Source organism: Mustela nigripes, chromosome 6 (genome assembly GCF_022355385.1).
Source record: "Mustela nigripes isolate SB6536 chromosome 6, MUSNIG.SB6536, whole genome shotgun sequence".
Taxonomy (NCBI): domain Eukaryota; kingdom Metazoa; phylum Chordata; class Mammalia; order Carnivora; family Mustelidae; genus Mustela; species Mustela nigripes.
This window is the reverse complement of record NC_081562.1, coordinates 44758248-44778051: the sequence shown is the minus strand read 5'-3', so window position 1 is coordinate 44778051 and position 19804 is coordinate 44758248. Positions and strand designations below refer to the sequence as shown.

General features: G+C 35.3%; 1 protein-coding gene across 1 annotated transcript in view; it reads left to right on the top strand.

The window, feature by feature from the left end:
- The window catches only part of TRHDE (thyrotropin releasing hormone degrading enzyme), a 405975-nt gene extending 390411 nt beyond the window's left edge, over positions 1–15564 (top strand). The window contains exons 16-19 of the mRNA XM_059402447.1: positions 1623–1790; positions 2255–2395; positions 4865–4946; positions 10800–15564. Of these exons, the coding sequence (XP_059258430.1) occupies positions 1623–1790; positions 2255–2395; positions 4865–4946; positions 10800–10943 (535 nt within the window). The 3' untranslated portion in view covers positions 10944–15564. The remainder of the gene's footprint in view (positions 1–1622; positions 1791–2254; positions 2396–4864; positions 4947–10799) is intronic.
- The last annotated feature ends 4240 nt before the right edge of the window (positions 15565–19804 follow it).

Below are 19804 nucleotides of genomic sequence, written 5' to 3'. Positions count from 1 at the left end.
AAGTTTCTTATTTTCTTACCGTTACTAAAGATGGAGGCGTATTTGTAATCCTGTATTGCATCTACCATGATTAAACATGGCAGCAATGTTTTCTGAAGCTCTGGGCTGGTTTTCTGAAGCTCTGGGCTGATGCTGTGTTCTTTTGTTTAGAACAAAACAAGCAGAGTGCTTGTCTTCTAATACCACAAAGACAAAAGGCTTTAGTCAGCAAGTTTAAAGTAACATTCGTCCGAACACTCCAGATCACTTACTTCTAGGAAGAGACAGAATAATATAGTTTTAGGCATTTCTGGGAACAATTAATTTTGTACGATTCTTCTAGCAAATCTCAGCATGTGGTATCCTGAAGCCCAGTGGTCTATATTCTGAGTGTCCTCTGTCCTCCGTAGCTGCTTAACAGAGCCAGATGAAGCATCTTCCCGGTGGTCATTCAGATACTTCCTCCTGTTTTCTAAATAGCCCTTCAACCATAGCAGTGTTTTAACCATCAGTCAAGGTCCTAAATCTTTCGAAGAGAGGGTTTTATCTTGCTGTCCAGAAAAAAACACCTGTTATCACCCACATTCAAGTTACAAGTAAGAAAATTAAATAGTGGATCACTGAATATGACACAAAGCAGAATGTATTTTTTTGACTTTTTGTAAGCATTCTAGTCTTCTTTCAGAGAAGTCAGTTTTTTAAAATGTAGGTTATATACTGAGACTCGAGAGGACAATATTTAGTAGAAAATTGCTATGGTGAGTAAACATGAGCTTTTATAAGCTATAAATAGTCAAGAGTAATTAAATCCACTCACACTTTCCCACCATAATATTTATTTTGGAGTCCAAGTCAAAATTTAGTCTGTTTTTATAGTCACTTTTGTAAATGTAGGGTAAAAGACATTTTTTTTCTCAAAATTTATTACTTTATGTTTTATCTGTTTATTATCTCTATCAGTAATCTTCTAGGTTCTGCAATGTGAAGGCCTATTTGAGAAAAATAATTTTAGGGACACCTGTCCATGATTTTAGGAGAAATGTTTGTTTTATTCAAATTAGTCTCTTCAATCTGTGCTTTCTTGCCATTCTTGGGTCTACCAGTTATGAAAGCAAAATCTTTGATAAGTGTATTAATGTTGGTAGAACTATAGGCATCCTGCTTGCATTGTTTCTTTAAGCCTTTATATTCTGACCCTTTTTAAGGTTTTATTTATTTATTTGACACACAGAGAGAGAGAGAGAGAGAGAGATCACAAGCAGGGGGAGTGGCAGAGGGAAAGGGAGAAGCAGGCTCCCCTCTGAGCAGGGAGCCTGAGGCCAGGCTGGATCCTAGCACCTGAGACCATGACCTGAGCCTAAGGCAGACATTTAGCCCACTGAGCCACCAGGCACCCTGTGACTTTGGTTTAAATATAGTTTCAAGAATAGAAACAAAACTTGCATTCAAAATACATGATTTTGCATCGTTCAATTGCCAATTTTTAAAATCTTGTTACTATATAGTATTATTCTCTTTCAGGTAAAATCTGATTAACAAAATCATCTTTTTAAAAACTGACTGTAGTAAGGCAACATCTGTCTTTAGTTTCAATGCTATGAAGCATTTAATTAACAGAAAAACACCATGGGTTGCTTCTTTAGAATACCACTAAATGTTAGAGACATCGTCTACTGTACAGGAGTTTCACTACTAGATGAGGATGTCTGGGAATTCATATGGATGAAATTCCACTCCACTACAGCGGTTTCTGAGAAGAAAATATTATTGGAAGCCTTAACTTGCAGTGATGACAGGAACTTATTAAATAGGTAAGTCAATTAATTTTCTAAATTTTTTGTGTAATGAGAGTACTCTCAGTTAATCAAAGTACACTGAACTTGATTTTATTTCCTTGAATATAAGCTAGTTACGCTAGGATATAGCTAAAGAAAACTGCTGTGTTGACATGACTAATGCTAATTGAATTGAAAGAAACACCTTTGTTTCTCACTATAAAGATTTTTAAGTAAGTTGATAGCATCAGAACAAACTTGTGATTTCTTCACCAGCAAGATTTTTTTAAATTTAATTAATGAGCTAATTAAAATGCTATGAATTTGCTCTTCCCCCTTTTAAAAACAGAAAATTGTTCTGTTGATAAGTTGTATTGGTAGTTTACATAGGACTGTTTTTCTAAAGAATATGACAAATTATTATGCATGTAATTTTTGTAATTTTATAAAAATTGTTAAGTTATTGGGCTAAAAGCTTTTCTACAATTCTATCCTTAAAGGCTTCTGAATCTATCACTGAATTCTGAGGTGGTGTTAGATCAAGATGCAATTGATGTGATAATCCATGTCGCTCGAAATCCACATGGCCGAGACCTTGCCTGGAAGTTTTTCAGAGATAAATGGAAGATATTAAATACCAGGTAGAATAAGAGTTCAATCATTCAAACATGAATGAATAAATTAAAGGTGACATAGTAGAGATAAAGACCCAACTTTTTGTGTTAAAACTAATGTCCAGATAATAGAATTGGATTTTAAAATAGTCAGCCAAGTTGAGTGTTGCCACTCCTGTGAAACTCAGAATTATTTTAACGATTCTATAATATTATTCATGTAATAAAGATTAAAGACTATGATTATATATGGAAATGTGAGAGTAAAAATGTTTAGCAGTACAACGTTTGTGGAAAATCTATTAAGTTGTCTAAGGTTGAAGAAATATCATACAGCTGTATTCTGAATGTGTTATAGAAAAAATGATTTATAAATCAGATATAATTTTTATACTACATAACAAGAAAATTTAACCTCTGCAAGAATTGTTTTTAAATTTTCTTTATATGTGAATATCATAAAACACCTGAAATAAAACCAAGATATAGAGAAGGAACATTTGAATCATTGTATAATCCTAGTTTCAATAGAATTCATTCCTGAGACATCTTGTTTCATGGTGAGACTTTTTCAGCCTCAATTTAAGAAAATTTTTCATTGTGTATTTAAATATATTATAATAAATGTTGATTTATTACTCTGATAATCTCTATGGAATTTTAAAATTTAATTTATTATAAGGCATGTAGATGCTACGTGTTCTCAAACTTAAATGTCCCCAAAAAGTGAGCAGACCTCTTGTTCTGTCTATTAAAAATTGGTGTGTAAACGTCATGTTTTTAAGGTACATAGACCTTTCTCAGTTGCCCTTGTATAAAGGGTTCCATTTGAATGGATGTGTCCTGTTAAAACACAATTCTATCTACAAATATCTCATCAGAAAGTGTTGATATTCCTGGAAGACACATTAGCTTTCTTGTATTTGCAGCTCAGAAATTGGAATGATTGGAAGATTAGAACTTACTTTGCTCTCATGTACCATAATATAGTAAATAGTCAGATACAAGGTGAAATTAATATATAGGAGCATTTCACTTTAAAAAGTGTCAAATATCTGCCAATACACAGCCTGTGTAGGGAGTGGTTTTGTCTATCAGGGCTCAGCAGAGTGGGCATGTATAGTTCAGTCCCAACCAAAAAATGTTTGGTTCCTACTGTGCTTATTTTGTATCACTTGAGAGTCCATGGTCTCTAACCAAAAGCTAAAAAGGTTGAGATTTGGAAATGTTTAAATTCTTGACAAATAGAACTGTCTTCTTCATTGACTTCTACTGCTCTAGCAGTCCTTAAACACTGGAGTTCATGGAAGTGCTGTCCAAGGTACTCTATCTTTTGCAGATTGTCCCTGCTTTTAATTGCCATCTATTCCAATGGTTTCAATTGCTCCCAAATCTAGATCTCTTACTCAAACATTTTGTCTAAGCTTCACTCTATGATAGACAATTGCTTGTTTGGCCCCCCTACTGAGGTGTACCTGCAAAGCTAAACCTATCATTATCCTCTTGTCTTCCTTTCCTCAGTAAATATTATGGCCATCCACCAATTGCTCAAGCCAGACACTTGGAAAACTACAGATACCCCCTGGTCATGTATGACAATTAGGCCTGAGATATTGTCAATTTAACAAGTCCTAAAAGAAAGGTGCCACAATGCTGTAAGGAAGCATTAGAAAACCTCTTATAATGGGGGCTGAGCCTTTGCTTCCAAAACCTCAGAATCTTTTTTATCTTAATTCTGAGAGTATGGTAGTCTGTGATAGGTATCCTTAGCACAACAGAGATAAATCAATAAAATGAGAAACCTTTCCAACTCACCAATACAAACTGCTCCTTACTGTGGGTCATGAGTCAAGAATTTATGTCTGTGGCACAAGGATTATGCAATCCAGGTGAACAACTAAATACTTCAATTTAATGTCTACATGAAAACATACTAATATTTGGGAAGCATTTCAAAGAAATCTGGCTCAGTTTCTAAGCATGAAAAAGGAGAATGCCAATGTCAATTGTGACTGACTAGACCAAAGGAGCTGTGTGACATACTGTTAATGCCCATGTTTTTCTTATACTCCTCTTTCGTTTGTTGGGATTTCCTTTTTTTTTTTTTCTTATAGTGAACTAGGTTGCTTTAAAGTTGAAAGTTTTAAAATATTTGTTCCTCAGGCCTTAGATCGAAAATATAACAATAATTCCTAAATCTAATTTTAGAGGAGTCCTTTTTTTTTTTTAAATGTGCTACAACATAGACCTCCCTGAAACATTTTGAGCCAAATCAGGTGGCATCTGATATTATTCTGCAGTCACAGCTCTTTGCACCTCCTTGGCTCCCTGGAGAAATGACCTTGAAATGGTCTGAGATCTTAATGGCAACAAGATAACATTGGTCAAATGGAGCCTTTGAAAAGGATTTAAAAAAAAAAAAAACTGAAGAGTAGGATTTCTTAAATTATTGCTTATATAACATCAAGCCTTTTTTTTTTTTTTTACTCTTTCTAGGTATGGAGAGGCATTATTTATGAATTCCAAACTCATTAGTGGAGTTACAGAATTTCTTAATACCGAAGGTGAACTCAAAGAGGTAAATATTTTAATATAGGAGTTCTAATGATTTTCTTTTATAAATATATAAAATTATACATTTCTTTTAACCACTTTTTTTTCTGACAGACTCCTATCTATTTCTTTAAAAAACACACGTTCATGCTAACGACTTGAATTAATTCATTATTTGCAAAGGTATTTCTATTGTATTAAACATGAAATGTCTTCGGGGGGCACCTCTGTGGCTCAGTCGGTTGAGAATCTGACTCTTGGTTTGAGCTCCGGTCATGATCTCAGAGTTTTGAGATCCCCTCCTGGGGCTCTGTGCACCCAGTGCAGAGTCTACTTGTTCCTCTTTCTCCCCCTCTGCCCATCCCTCTGTGCCCCTGCACATGTGAATGTTAGCTTTCTCTTTATCAAATAAGTAAATACAATCTAAGAACAGACAGACATAAAATGCCTTCTAGAGGTGTTTAAATATAATGATTCTCAAACTCCAGGACTCCAAATCCACTCCCAGTATCTTTGATCCAATCCGCTGCTCCTGGGCTGATGATGTGAACCCAGGTTGGGATCCTAGAAATAACAGAACCATCCTGTCACAATGACTCAGCATTAGGGTACAAAGGATCAAGGATTGTGTTAAGATATAGAACTTGAGTCTCCCTGCTTCATGTTCAGGCAGATTACAGGGTGTGGATCACCAGGTGTGATTATAAAGCTTCGTGCTATCTAGTCTGTTCAGTGGAATGAATTCAGTGTATGAAAGAGGATATATCTGGCAATATATATTGAGATTAACAGTTTGTTGAAAATTCTGCTTGATTTAATCATACATGAATTTCATTAAAGAAAATGAACAATTCTTTAAGGACTAGTGTCCAGTTTAGAGTATATCTAATGTTTCTTTTTTTTTTTTTCCTGGTTTATTTCTCTGGAAATTTAAACCAGCTTTCCCCCCACCCCCAACCTTTAACTCACATTTGTAGAAGAGGGGGTGTGAAATGGGGAGGGATAAGTATGTAGGAGGGAGGAAAAACATAGATACTTAAAAAAAAAAATTTTTTTAAAGATTTTATTTATTTGAGAGAGAGAGAATGAGAGAGAGAGAGAGCATGAGAAGTGGGAAGGTCAGAGGGAGAAGCAGATTCCCTGCTGAGCAGGGAGCCTGATTTGGGACTCTAGGATCATGACCTGAGCTGAAGGCAGTCGCTTAACCAAGTGAGCCACCCAGGCATCCTGATACAATTTTTTTTTTTTTTAAGATTTTATATATTTATTTGACAGAGATCACAAGTAGGCAGAGAGGGAGACAAAGAGAGAGAGGGGAAAGCAGGCTCCCTGCTGAGCAGAAAGTCCGATGTGGGGCTCGATCCCAGGACCCTGGGATCATGACCTGAGCCGAACGCAGAGGCTTTAACCCACTGAGCCACCCAGGTGCCTCTAGATCCTTTTAAAGGATTCTGATGAGCTGGGCTTCAACCATCTACTTTTTTTCTGCTGCTTCCCTCCGTTACAAAGGATTGCTGAGATTTGGCTTTGACAATCATGGCTTCCTCGATTCTCACTCATCGAATATCTGGGCTGTGACCCAGAGCTAAACATATCCAGCAGCATTTCCCTAGAAGCATCACCCTGGCACCACCCTTAACATCTTCTAATAGTGCCGGTGTTGTATGACCATCCCGCATGCCCTGACTTGGATTCTTGCACATGACGAGCTAAGCTAAGCTAAGTCTCTGATTGTAATGATTTGAAATTCAATTTTTACCCCTGCTGTGTGTTCCCAACCCTAAAGGATTTGGTTCTGAAAGCCCCAGCCCAATGTTTTACTAAATTTTTTTAATGAAGGAAGCTAAATGAGAAGGACTCCTTTCATAACCATATGAAACAATGAAGAAACAATTAAATGAATGATTGCTTCCAATTTTCTCTGTATTTAAATGAAGTACTTTTAATTTCTTGATTTTACATTCAATAATCAGTGAGTAAAAGATTCATTTAGTCACAACCTATGAAGCCACTGAAGTGAACACCTTCTCCTGTCTTCTTCCCAGTATTCTCTGCCTTTGCCTCCTTTCTTGCTGACTCACTTCTGTTCCCGCTTCCTTTGCTTCACCCTCAAACTCTTATCAGTCTTTTCTACTTTCCTTGTATCAGGTATACCCAGGCCCTGGGAAAACGTCTTTTAAATGGATATTTATTTGACTTTATTGTACGCTGACCACTTTGTTTTACTTACTTCTCACATATTTTTTAATATTTTTCCACTTGATTTAATTGTCATTTGAAATGTCCTTGTAATGAAAAGTGCAGTTTCACACCTGAAACTAAACTGTGGTTTTTATTCCATTATCTACACAGCAGCTAACCTCACACTATCTGGCTGTGGCATGAGTTAGGAATCGCTTCCCGACATGGCTGCTTGTGCTGACTTTCTTTCTTTCTTTCTTTTTTAAGGTTTTATTTATTTATTTGACAGAGAGAAATCACAAGTAGATGGAGAGGCAGGTAGAGAGAGGGGGGGGGGGAAGCAGGCTCCCTGCTGAGCAGAGAGCACGATGCGGGACTCGATCCCAGGACCCTGAGATCATGACCTGAGCCGAAGGCAGCGGCTTAACCCACTGAGCCACCCAGGCACCCCTTGTGCTGACTTTCTAGTTTGATAGTTGCCCTCTGAGGATTTTCCATACGTTCATTATCTCATCATTGTCTTTAAGATTGGGGACCACTGTTATAGAGTAGGATGGCAGTTTGCTTTGTATTGCTCATTACTCCCTCCTCCCACGCCCATTAATGTAAAGCAGGTGAGGAAATTCCAGACTCATCCTCTAATAACCAATGAACCTCACAAGCAGAAAACCCAATGCCCTCCCTTTGGATGTGGGAATAGTCTTATTTTCAAGACTATATATAGATCAAAAGGGAAGCGGCATCTTTATGAATTCTGAAAACTCAGCTGAGGTGTTAATGACCCCATCAGACCCAGGGGCATTCAGTAGAGAAATAGGAGTAGTTGCAAGGTCCCTTCCTCAAAACTGCCTTCTAGTACCTGAAACTGGCAATTTCCTTCTAATTATTTGAATTTGAAAACTATTTCTCCATGAAACAGTGTGTTATTTCCTTAATTTTAAACTAATGGAAGTACAACCTGAGGGAGCGACAGAAGCCCTTTGCCAGTTTTTCATACTGATGTCTGTTGAGCAATTCTCCCCAGAGCTCCTTTTTCTGCCTCTTGAATCTCATCGGCAGCCCTGTTGTGGAGGAACATAGATCCTGGGCATCACAGACATCCCATTTACAGTTTTAATGTTGAAAATATAAACCTCATAATAGGGCAATAGCTAATTCAATTCATTTATATGGTTACTGAGAGTATATTATGTTTTGCAATTTACTCTACAAATAATTTATTTTGTGATGTTTAGGGTCTTGGGTACCCTAAAATCAGAGTTTCTTTTTAAATGTGAAAATGCCTTCTAATGGAGAAATTAACAAACATGTCTAGAAATTTTATGCTAAGAACAGGAAGCACAAACAACTCTGACATCTTACTAAATGCTATTTTATAAAAATGTCTAAACTTGCAACATTTTCAAATAAAAGCAGAAGATGGCATAAATATTTAGGAAACACAATAATAAAAGCTAATAACAGCAGAAAATTACCAAAGAACTGCAGAAATAAGCAAACCGGAATGCCAAGTGTCTTCCATCTACCCTGTGCCCTCTAAAGTCAGGCAAAGGGTCTGGAAGGTGCTATGATCACACACCCCCGGACCTGTTAGATGGCTGCTCTGACCACATGTTTGCCAGAAGAGCTGCAGAGGAATCTGGGCATAAAATCAATTTGTGTCAACCACGGAAAGTGGGCCATATGTGTTCTGATGAATAAGCTACTCCCAAGATTCATTCAAGTCACCTCAGGCTCTCTGAGCTCACGAGGCTAGTACTTAGTGCACTTAAATAGTGATTTAAGAAATGAATCCCTGGAGACCCACCACTTATATTTTTTATTGATGGTTCTCTTGCAAGATAATCTGACCTACTGTCTTTGTGTCAATAACACATTCATATTCAAACCCATAGTTTGCCTTTGAGGAGGACTTAAGTGTTTTACTTCCAGTGTTCAGGCTGGCTTGCTCTGTCTCCCATCAAGGGGCCAAGAACATGCTGTACAGAGTCAAAGTTGCCAGTGGGTCATTTATCACTATCTGGCATATTTAGTACTGCTGAGGAAAGCCTGTAATAATGCAGAATGTATTTTAAGAGCAGCAAATATAATTTTTTCCTGATTGACATATATTATGTAAAGAATAACACTATAATGAACATATGTGATATATACATGTATGCTGTGATATACATATTTGTGTAATAAAACAATTCAAGACATAGATCATGATGTATTACTTGTTGCTATAGGAATATAGACTGAACGAATCCAAACATATAAATACCAATGAATTATTGCATTAATCAGTTAAAATTTAAAAATATGATTCAGTGTTTCCATTAGACTTCCTTTTAATATATGTGTGTCTGTTACAGGCATATGTGTGTGGCACGGTGCCTGGAATATTGAAGATATTCAGTAAATTCCCATGTCTTCCCTTCTTCCTCTTAGCATGTGTAAATTTGGTAAAATGTCAAATCAATTTTCAGGGTAGCATCAATAAATCTTTGCTATATGTTGGATATTTTACATGTTTGTTATCAAAGCATAGGGATTTTGAAGTCTTATAAAGGATATAGCTCTGCGATGAAGTCATCCATTGCTAATGACGTGGAGGGGCATGGGGCTTTGTAGGAAAGTGGAGGAAAAACTTTGAGAAAACCGATGGGTATCATGTAATCAAAGTAACACTGTCATAAACAAACCGAACTACCAATGAACCACTTTCTAGATTAACTCAGAAAGGTATTAAGAAGTCCATTTTAAATGCCCTTCCCCCTGTCCCTGAGTCAGTCTTGCTGCACTACATTTCGCTCCTGGCATGTCCTCCATGTGGCACCCACCATATGATGAATCACACCCACACTAATTACACCACTAATGTTTCTGTGTTGCAAGCTGATTTTTCACATTTGCCTATTAGCATTGAGATTGTTGGTTGGTTGCCAGTTTCTTAACATATTGAACAGAAAGACTGCTAGAAAGACTCTTGAAACAAAATCCCTGAGCGTTCCCAGAATATGTGAACTCTCTAGAGAAAATCTTATATCCAGAAAAATATTAGCAAAATATCTTAAAATGGCAACTTATTTTAATTAAGTGCTCAAAGTCTCTAGCTAAATGAGTCCACATTTAACTATCTTTCATTCTTTCTAAGCTGAGTCACTTGGGCAACTGAAATGTCATTAATCATCCAGTTTTCACAGCATCGTTACTTTCTTCCCACCACCCAATATCTGGTAATCCTTTGCTGCTAAAGATAGTGTCAACCCCTTATGCTACTTATTTGGAGATGATGAAGAAGATTTGGATCTCTACCAACAAAGAGTGAGCTTTAATCCTTATCTTCAGTTTTTGAGGCTATTTGAACATTGATGTGCTTCGTAATTAGAACTAGCCTTGGCCACAGTCCGGTCAACCTATTACGAAAAGATAAATATGTCTGTTTTAATATTTACTTAGGAAACAAGAATCTGAATTTGGAACTCTTGAAACTGTAATGTCCACTCTTTTTTCCTTCTGGTTCCAGAAGATACCATACCACACTTAATGGGCACAATTTGTTATATTGTATTTCGTTAGTGAGCTCTCTTCCTGTATTAAATATGCCTTCTGTGGTGGCTGTGGCACTTCGTTTCTCATACAGTCTTGTTTACATACGTTAGACAGGAGCTTGAGGCATGCATATTTACCATTCAAAACTGTTTCTTTCCAGCTGAAGAACTTCATGAAGAACTATGACGGAGTAGCTGCTGCCTCATTCTTGAGAGCTGTGGAAACCGTGGAAGCCAACGTGCGCTGGAAAATGCTTTATCAAGATGAGCTTTTCCAATGGTTAGGAAAAGCTCTGAGACACTAAACTCTCTCTTATAAACAATCCAACTCCGAATTTTGGGAGAAGACCTGCTTTCTATGGAATGAGGAAAATGTGCTATGTGGAAAATGGCCAGATTTTCAGCATTAACGTGTGGGAGGAAAATTTTATTTATTTATTTTTTTTGGTTTTGGGGAAGTTTTTGGTTTGTTTCATTCATTCTGTTTTGTTTCTCTACTGGGTGTTCTTCTCTAAAGAAACTCTTGCAAGTGACACTAGCCATGATGGCCTCAGCTGTACATTCCTCTTTGTACAGGACCAAATATGATAGTGGTGCATGCTGATGTTGCCGTCAGTTCGGAAAAACATATTCAGAATATTTTGTGCATGGTTGTATGGTCCTGCCTGTGTTCAGCATGCTTACTTAAACTGTCTGATGTCGTATGTGTATATATGTTACATCCAGGATGGGCATTATACAAAAGCACAAAGATTATCTATGACAATCATTGTTGCAATGAAAGAAAAACTGAAAAGGAATTCTCTTCTTAGTCCTGGGCAATGTGGGAGGTGAAATAGCTCTTTAAGTGATCATTATCACTTCTTTCAGCAATTGGCTTGTCTTGCAATGATGACTGTGTAGCTAACTCATTTTCTTCGAGTTAAAGCCGTGTATACGTTTAAAAAGGCGTATAGATAGTGTATGCATATGTATATGTACAGAGGGAAGCCCTATATGTATATAGTATGTTGTACACTGCACTTCTGCAAAGAATCTCTTCCAATCAAAGAAACTTTATCTCTTTTTATAAACTTGTGCAAACTTTGAAAAGGCTGAAAAGAATTTATCTCACCACTCCCCACCATTTCCTAACGAAATTTCTCAACTCTTACAGATTTTTTTTCATCTATTTCCTGAACAACAGTCTATTCTACTACATGAAAGTGAATTCAAGCAAAATTTATGTATAAACACTCTTCTAATTCTCCAAAGTGGCAGAAACATATCCTAAATACAGATTATGTCATCATTCTGGTCAAACTTCCTGTTGCATAAAACAATTGTGCACGTTTAATAATTATCAGTGCTGAGAAAATGTTTCTTTCCCATCTTGTTTGTTTTTCCATCTCATGTTGTGTGGTCCAGAGGGTTAAAAACTTTCTGTGTATGTGTGTGTGTTGGTCTTTGTGTCTGTGTCAGTCAAATCCTCCATTAAGTGATGGGACCTCAAGTAGGTCTGATACCATGTAATGACCCTTGGATCCCAGTCGTGCCATCCATTCAGAGGACAGTTATTTTCCTGGAGCAAAGCTTTTTCTTTGGCATTGACAGCTCTCTTCTACCTAGGAATTTTAAATAGCCCTTGCCATGGCTGTCTATTATGTAACACAAGTGCTTTTAAATGGTATTCTCACCCAGTAGGCCAGCTCTCCAAACATTGCTTAGATGATCTAAAATGAACATATTTTAAGTTTGCCGTTATAAAATACCAACACAACCAATGGACCCAAGCCAAAAGTTTGTGGACCACTTTTTATTGTCCTGAGGTTTTCCACTCCTCCAAATCTTCTTGCAGATTATTGAGAGAAATAGATTCTAATAGTCACTGAGCACTGGGGGAAAAATAGGTATTTTAAAAACCAGAGCCATAAATTTATTTTGAGTCTGTAGAAAAAAGGAGCAATTTCCCAATCCATCAAACAAGTATCACCTACAACTGAATTTTATCTTTTTAGCAATTAATAACTATTACTCATACCTAACATTTTCAGCACTTCATTCAATTAAAACACATGAATTTTAAGGACACTGTGTGGTATTAGTAAGACATAGTAATAGTAGAAAATCTAAAAGTCATTCTGCTGATCGTGAAATTTAACTAGTACTTATCGCATATAAAATCCTTTAGGGACAAGTTCTGAGACATCACAATAATAAATATCACTCTGCAGTGCAGGTCCAAAACATGTACTGTATCACCCTTGGATTCATGGAATTGAGGTAAATAGATTAAAAAATTAGAGGTGGATGTCTTATTTTGTGTCATGGATTATTGAAAATTCTTTGTAGTTGTGACATTCTTTTTGAGTGAAATCTCCATTTCCAGATTTGAGTTAGAAAGCCTTTAAGAGTTCTTTTTTTCCTCCCCACTGTTAATAATCTTAATCCTCTTTCAGTATTTTAGTGGCCTTGAACAACTGGTTTAGCTACGATGTCAAATCCTAAATGTGTAATTATGTGCAATGTTTGATACCTCATAGAATATCTGTTCAACGGTATAGTAGTATCAATGGCATCGAGATGGGATTTCTGTTCTACATATTTTTCAATGATTTATCCTTTCCAGTGTTGAAGATTATATCAGGCTTTGACGTTTTTTAGTTGTTTAAATAAGTAATATTTTCAAAATAATAAAATGACCAATGATATCTCTTGGAATATTCTGTAAAATGTAGTTATAAAAGTCTATTTTCTACATAGAGTTTTTATCTTTTTTCTCTTCTTTGTATGTTTTACAAGTCCTATATATGCATGAAATAACAAACTGTTGAAATTGTTCAGTATCTAGGCTTAAATCTTTACTCTGCCAATATATATATATACAACACAAAAGTTGGTTTCAATTAGGCAGGACTAAATTGTTTACCATACTGAATATTAAATAACACCAGGTAACTTATAAATAAAACGTTTTCCCCATTTTCACACATTTTCCCTTAAACTTTTCTTAAAATCTTCATGTTTTTAAAAAATAGTCGAGTACGACCTCTAAGGTTAATTTCTACAATGTGAGGTTGATATCTGAGTTTCAATCACCCAGATTTTAATTGGAGCTTTTTTAAAATTGGAGCTTAGCTGACTTAGATTTATATTATTTCTAAGATACTTTATATCATAGGACTGAGATTTTTGTGTCAGTGCTATTTACAAACATAACTGTAATATCTTACAAGGTTAAGATTACAACGTACTCATAAATTGCATTTCATTTGTGAAAAACTTCTACAAATGCTGTTTTATTGCTTATTATGCTTAACATAATAAATTATATTAGCCCTGATAGTCTGATGAGAAAACTGAGGCTCGGATTAGCAACAGGAACCTTGAAAATTACATAGTTGTTATCTGGGAAACAGGCACAATAACCTTAGCTTTTCAATAGAACCTTCCTAAGACAAAACTAGAAAGACACTTTGAAATGCCTCTATCCATTGCACGAGTTGGAGATTTTCCAAATACCAGAAAAAGCATCAAAACACGTGATGAAATAGGTCTACACTAATTATATTATTTTGTAAAGTCTGTGTTTCTAATGGGTATGATGTCAAACAACTTCATGGAATGTTCATCAGCAATTCACTTCAGTCAGGATAAGCATCCTGATATTGTGACAAAACATATAGTTCATTAATTATAGTTTCCTTTTTTGATCTTTTGGTGAACACTGTTTAAATAGGACTTTAACATGGTTTATAATATGCTTTATTTTTATACATATTTCTCTGGTAAACTCTAACTGTAGTAACAGATGGTCAGACCACAGATAAAATGGTTTCCATCTAAATCAGTGAAAATAATATTCAGTAAAATGTTATGTAGACTAAATTGTAAAAAAGCAATGTTTATGCAGCTGCAATATAGGAATTCCTGAAGAAACTTACAATGATGTATTTAATTAAAATCCACTGGCTGTTAAAATTTTAAGGAATTTTTTTTTTTCCCTGAGGAATTGAAGACCTAAAATAGCTCAATTATTCTCAGGATGACCAAGAGATAACCACATATACCTCTTAAAGACATGGTAAAAGTTTATATAATGAGATATTAGGATTCCTAAATAATTTTTCTTCCCTTTACCAGAGATCATAGCTGGATTATTATCATTTGACACTGCTAATTATATAGGGCAAAATTCAATTTAATTAAACAGATATTTATAGAGCACATTTTATTTCACAAAGCACTCTGTGAAGGGAAAGGAAGGAGGAGCAGAAAAAGGCCTAGAGGAATTCACATCACAGTAAATGCAACAAACATAAATCATGAGCCAATCAGAGTGAGGGTGACATGAAAAATAATTACCTGCTACATCAGAGAAACTAAATTTTTAGGTATAGATAATATTGTGCATTATTTTTGTACACTCGTTTTCAAAACTTATATGGTACTTGAGGATAATTCTCAATGTTTGGTATCACAGCACTTAATTATGTTTCGCAAAAATGTGTAACATTTAGAAAGTATAATAAAAACACATGGTTTAAACTTTGTAATTGGAATATAAATTGGGATAGAATTTATCTTCAAGAAAAGCTATTTGAACAATTTAATAATATCAGTAAGGTGCAGGAAAGATGTTTAACCTACTTAGGAAAAGTAGTTCAAGTTTTCTAAAATGGGTTTAGCATACTATTTGTATATTCACAATGTGTTAATTTTAAGTTAATCATATATTCTTTAAAGCAGGTTCAACAATTCTTATCCCAGGCAAAAATGTATTTGTTCAAATTAGTACATGTGAACTTTTGAGTAAAGAAATGTACTTATAAAATATTTTAAAATTTCAAGTTTTAGTTATATAAAGGTAACCTTGAGTTCAATCGCTGTGAATTAATAAGGAATTATTTTATTAAAATATTTTGCTTAATGTGGTTTCTCTTCAGGAAAACACTAACAAAAGGGAACTCTAGTAGCTTTTATTTTCAATTTTATTTTATGAAATTTTGTTTCAAAGTTTAGAAAAGTTTTTAGAGTCTTTATTAAAATTAAGCAGTTGGTGAAAAATAGATGTTCTAATTTTAAGTATACTATTTATGTATAAGTATATGCATTATATTTTTTAAAAAAGTTTTTCACCAAAGGTCTTATTAGTAGACAGTATGATTTTATTCAGATTTTGAACACATAGCACATTAAGGAACTTTATTTTGAATATTAAGTACTTTAAGGATAGTACACTGAAAATGTTTCTTTTTTACATTCCCAGTTCATGTACTAATGCACTAAGAGAAAAGAAAAATAATGACCAGTTCTTTATTTTTATCTGAATTAGTTTTTTGTGTGCTGTATTAATGTTAAACGAGATAAAATATAGGAAAAGAATGAACCTTTGAGCATCTACTAAATGTCAGGCATTTTTCAATCTTTTTAAAGATTTTATTTATTAGTTGACAGACAGAGATCACAAGTAGGCAGAAAGGCAGGCAGAGAGAGAGGGAGAAGCAGGCTCCCTGCTGAGAAGAGAGTCAGATGCAGGGCTGGATCCCAGGACCCTGAGATCATGACCTAAGCTGAGGGCAGAAGCTTAACCCACTGAACCACCCAGATGCCCCTAAATGTCAGGCATTTTATAGACATCATCTCATTTAATAACTGAAACACCATCAGTTTCAATTTATCAACGGGGAGACTGAGGTTAAGAGTTGGGATCAGTTTACATGACTGGTGATAGGTATTAGCTGGGATTCAAAACGGTGCAAAACAAGACTTACGGGGCTCAAGTCAGTCATCAATCTGCCTCCCATATGCCCGGAAGCATAATCATTATCGGTACAGACCAGTCTCTATAGAGGATTTGAATACTTAGCTTACTTTTTTCATTGTCACTGACTCGTTTGAGAAAAAAATGCTAGTTAGTGCTTTTTGGTTTGACACTCGGTTCTTAACAGTTACTTCACATGGCCTATTGACAGTTTTCATCCAAATGTTTTATGTTAGTGTGTAGTGTAGTGGGTTTTAAGCTACAACAGATAATGAACAGATACTCCAGACAATCAACCTTGAAAAATAAGTAAAAAGAGAGGGTGGATTACAAAACTCTTCACCAGTGGACCAAAAGATAGGTTAAACCTCTGTCCTACATGCAGAGGAGATCTATTCGTGTAGCCAGAACTTTCCTGTTGTTTAGCCATGAGGTCAGAGAGCTCTTCTTTCTGCTTAGAGCTGTATAGATGGACTGCTGCTGCTGAATTTACTCGAAGTTACCTTTTCCATTGGCCTGCTGTACGTAGTGGATGCGGTTTAAGATAACTGCTTTGACCTAGCTTGGCGCAGGTCAACTTACTTCTAATCGCACACATTTTTACTATGTCATGTAAGTAAATGAGAGAGTGAAATGTTTTATAGCGAATATTACCGTAAAGCACATCTGCCTTGAATGTGCAGTGGATTTATCTTCCAAGTTAATCATTAAGTCGCTACCGTTTTAACCCCTACTAGGTTCACAATATTACTATGCTTGTTCTTGGACAGTATCCTGTTCCCACCTTCATATACTCTAGGACCTACTGGGTGAGAACATTTGCTATTAATTTTGCGTTATTCGGTTTTATTTAACATAGGTTTCTTATCCATCACTTCTCAAGCATATAACATTTTTTTCAAGTGAATTTCTCCTCAAATGTGGTTTCTATCTTTTAAACTATGGTAGAATAGTAATCTCACATTACCTTTTTAAATGCTCCCTGTACCTTGTCACATATGAATATACTTGCCATTTTCCTTTGATATATTTTGGTACCTTTATGTTTTGATAGTCTTTGAAGACAAATTCACACTATAAAATAAAACACATTAGTTCTGTGAAGCTTATGCACTGTCCAGTTACTTGGGGTGAAATGAGACGTTCTGTCCTTGAACTGTCAAGAGTGGCTTTCTGCACACCACTGGACTCATCAGATAATCTTTTAAAATATTATGTGGACTATTTTTAATGAACTTGAATTAATTCGGCAACAAACTTTATTTTCCTAAAGCCATTTCCCAAATGGACAGACTTACTTAAAATATGCCTAATGGAAGCAGTTTTTTGCTTTTTAATATTTTATGATTTAGAAACAAAATAACTATTCTTTTAGTAAATACAACTTGCTAAAGAATTTACCAAATCAATGTTTTTGTGTTAGTTTAGAAGATAAATGTTTTCTGTGGTATGCCTTTAAAACTATTCAGTGAAAATCGAATCAGTATGTGTTCAACATGAAATTTTTATTCCATTAAAATCAAGCACTAACAAAGTGGATTTTTCTAAATGAGAAAATTTCTCTTCTGTATTTTAAGCAGAACAAATTTGAATTTTGCCTCTGACAATAAAATTTTGTACAGTAATTCATCACTGTCTTAATTTTCTGACATGTACAGATAAGGCCAAGATAAACAATACCTTCTGCTTTTTCATTCTTCTGTTTTCACTTTAGAACCCATTTTTAATTCTGAGTATCCATACTGTAGAGGTCCATGGCAAGAAAAAAAAGTCACTTGCTTTTCTGACATGAGCCTTTCCCAAGCTATACACTTATTGAAGCTAGAATAAAGAAGTATGTATTTATGCAATATCGTTAAAAAAAAAAAATCCAAGGCAGTCTTTTCTTCCAATTGTATGCCCTTAGAATAAATTAAATGATCTATACACTTCAGTAAAAGTGATTTCACCTGCAATGCATTTCAGATTGCTTTTTAATAGGTTTTCCACATTGGACAGACTGTCAGAATCCCTGAATTTAAAGAATCATCTTCAGTAACAACAGAACTATAAAATATATATAATCAGGACTCATAAGTATTACTCAAGATAAATTTTTTGATGTCCCTGGGTTTTTCTCTTTTTAAGGGTTATTCAGAAAACATTAAATTTGGTTGTGTATAGCCACCCATTTGCAATTTTACCCCTGATACATTATATACAGCCATAGGAAGTCCTCCTCTGTCATGAGCATGAAAATAAGAAATGGAAGTCTTTTTTTTTTTTTTTTGAAGAAATGGAAGTTCTTTAAAACTGGAATCAAGACGATTCCTATTTGTATTATAGCCAGTGTCTCTATGTGTATGTACTGGAGAAATATAGATGTCTGTATCTATGTCATATAGATAGAAATATATGGTATCTATCCAAATCTATATAATCTATACATACACATATAGTTTCATTTCTGTACTGAAATGAAAATTGTGCTGTGGAATAATCACAGAGGTCAGAAAACGGTTATTATAAAATATCAGTTGGGAGAGTAGAGCATGGGTACTATTTTTACCTAAAGAACCTGTCAAATGGGTCATTAAGTTATAGAAGCATGACCACAAGAATTTTCTCTAAGAGTCATGCAGGAACTTATAAAGAAACAATTCTGATGAGATCAGGCACATTCAGGGTGGTCTGATTATAAACAACAACAACAATAACAAATCCATTCTGTCTGGTCCCTAACCTTAGAGATTCTATCTCAGTAGGTGATGGGTGGGATGGGGTCTTCTGCATTTTGAACAAGACTGTAGGTGATTCCAGTGGAGGCAATCTGTCTAGACCATGGTTTAAGGAATATTGGCTAGGCTCAGTGGTTCTCTCCCTGACTTGATAGTAGATTCCCCCAGATAGTGTTTAAACCTTCCTGATGTCTGGGCTGTACTTCGATCCAATTAAAAAGAATCTCTGGCATCAGGCATATGCATCAGCATTTGTAAAAGACTCCCGATGATTCTAATACACAGGGTTAAGAATTCTGGGTAACAGATACCAAATGGAACAATAAGCCCTTAAGGAATAGTTATGAAATGTTACCCAAGTACCTATTTTTAGAAATCTAAGAGGTTCTTATTATTGCTTGACTTTCTCCACTAAATGTAGAAGCAAAACCTGTGTTGTCAATTAGCTGAATAGTGAGAAGCAAATAAGAACCTTGGACAATGGCTCTCTGTGGTATATAACTGGCCCTGTGCAGAAAGCTGAGTGGTCCCAGACCATCCATGTAGATGCCTCTGTTTCCCTGTTTCTTCTGTTTCACTGACTTTCTCCATCACCTGCTTTGTCTTACATCCTTTTCTCTACAGTCTTAATGAGAATGACTATATCCACATCTACTATCAGCAATAACAATTTTTCAACTTTTATTTTACTTGGAAATAAAAGGGA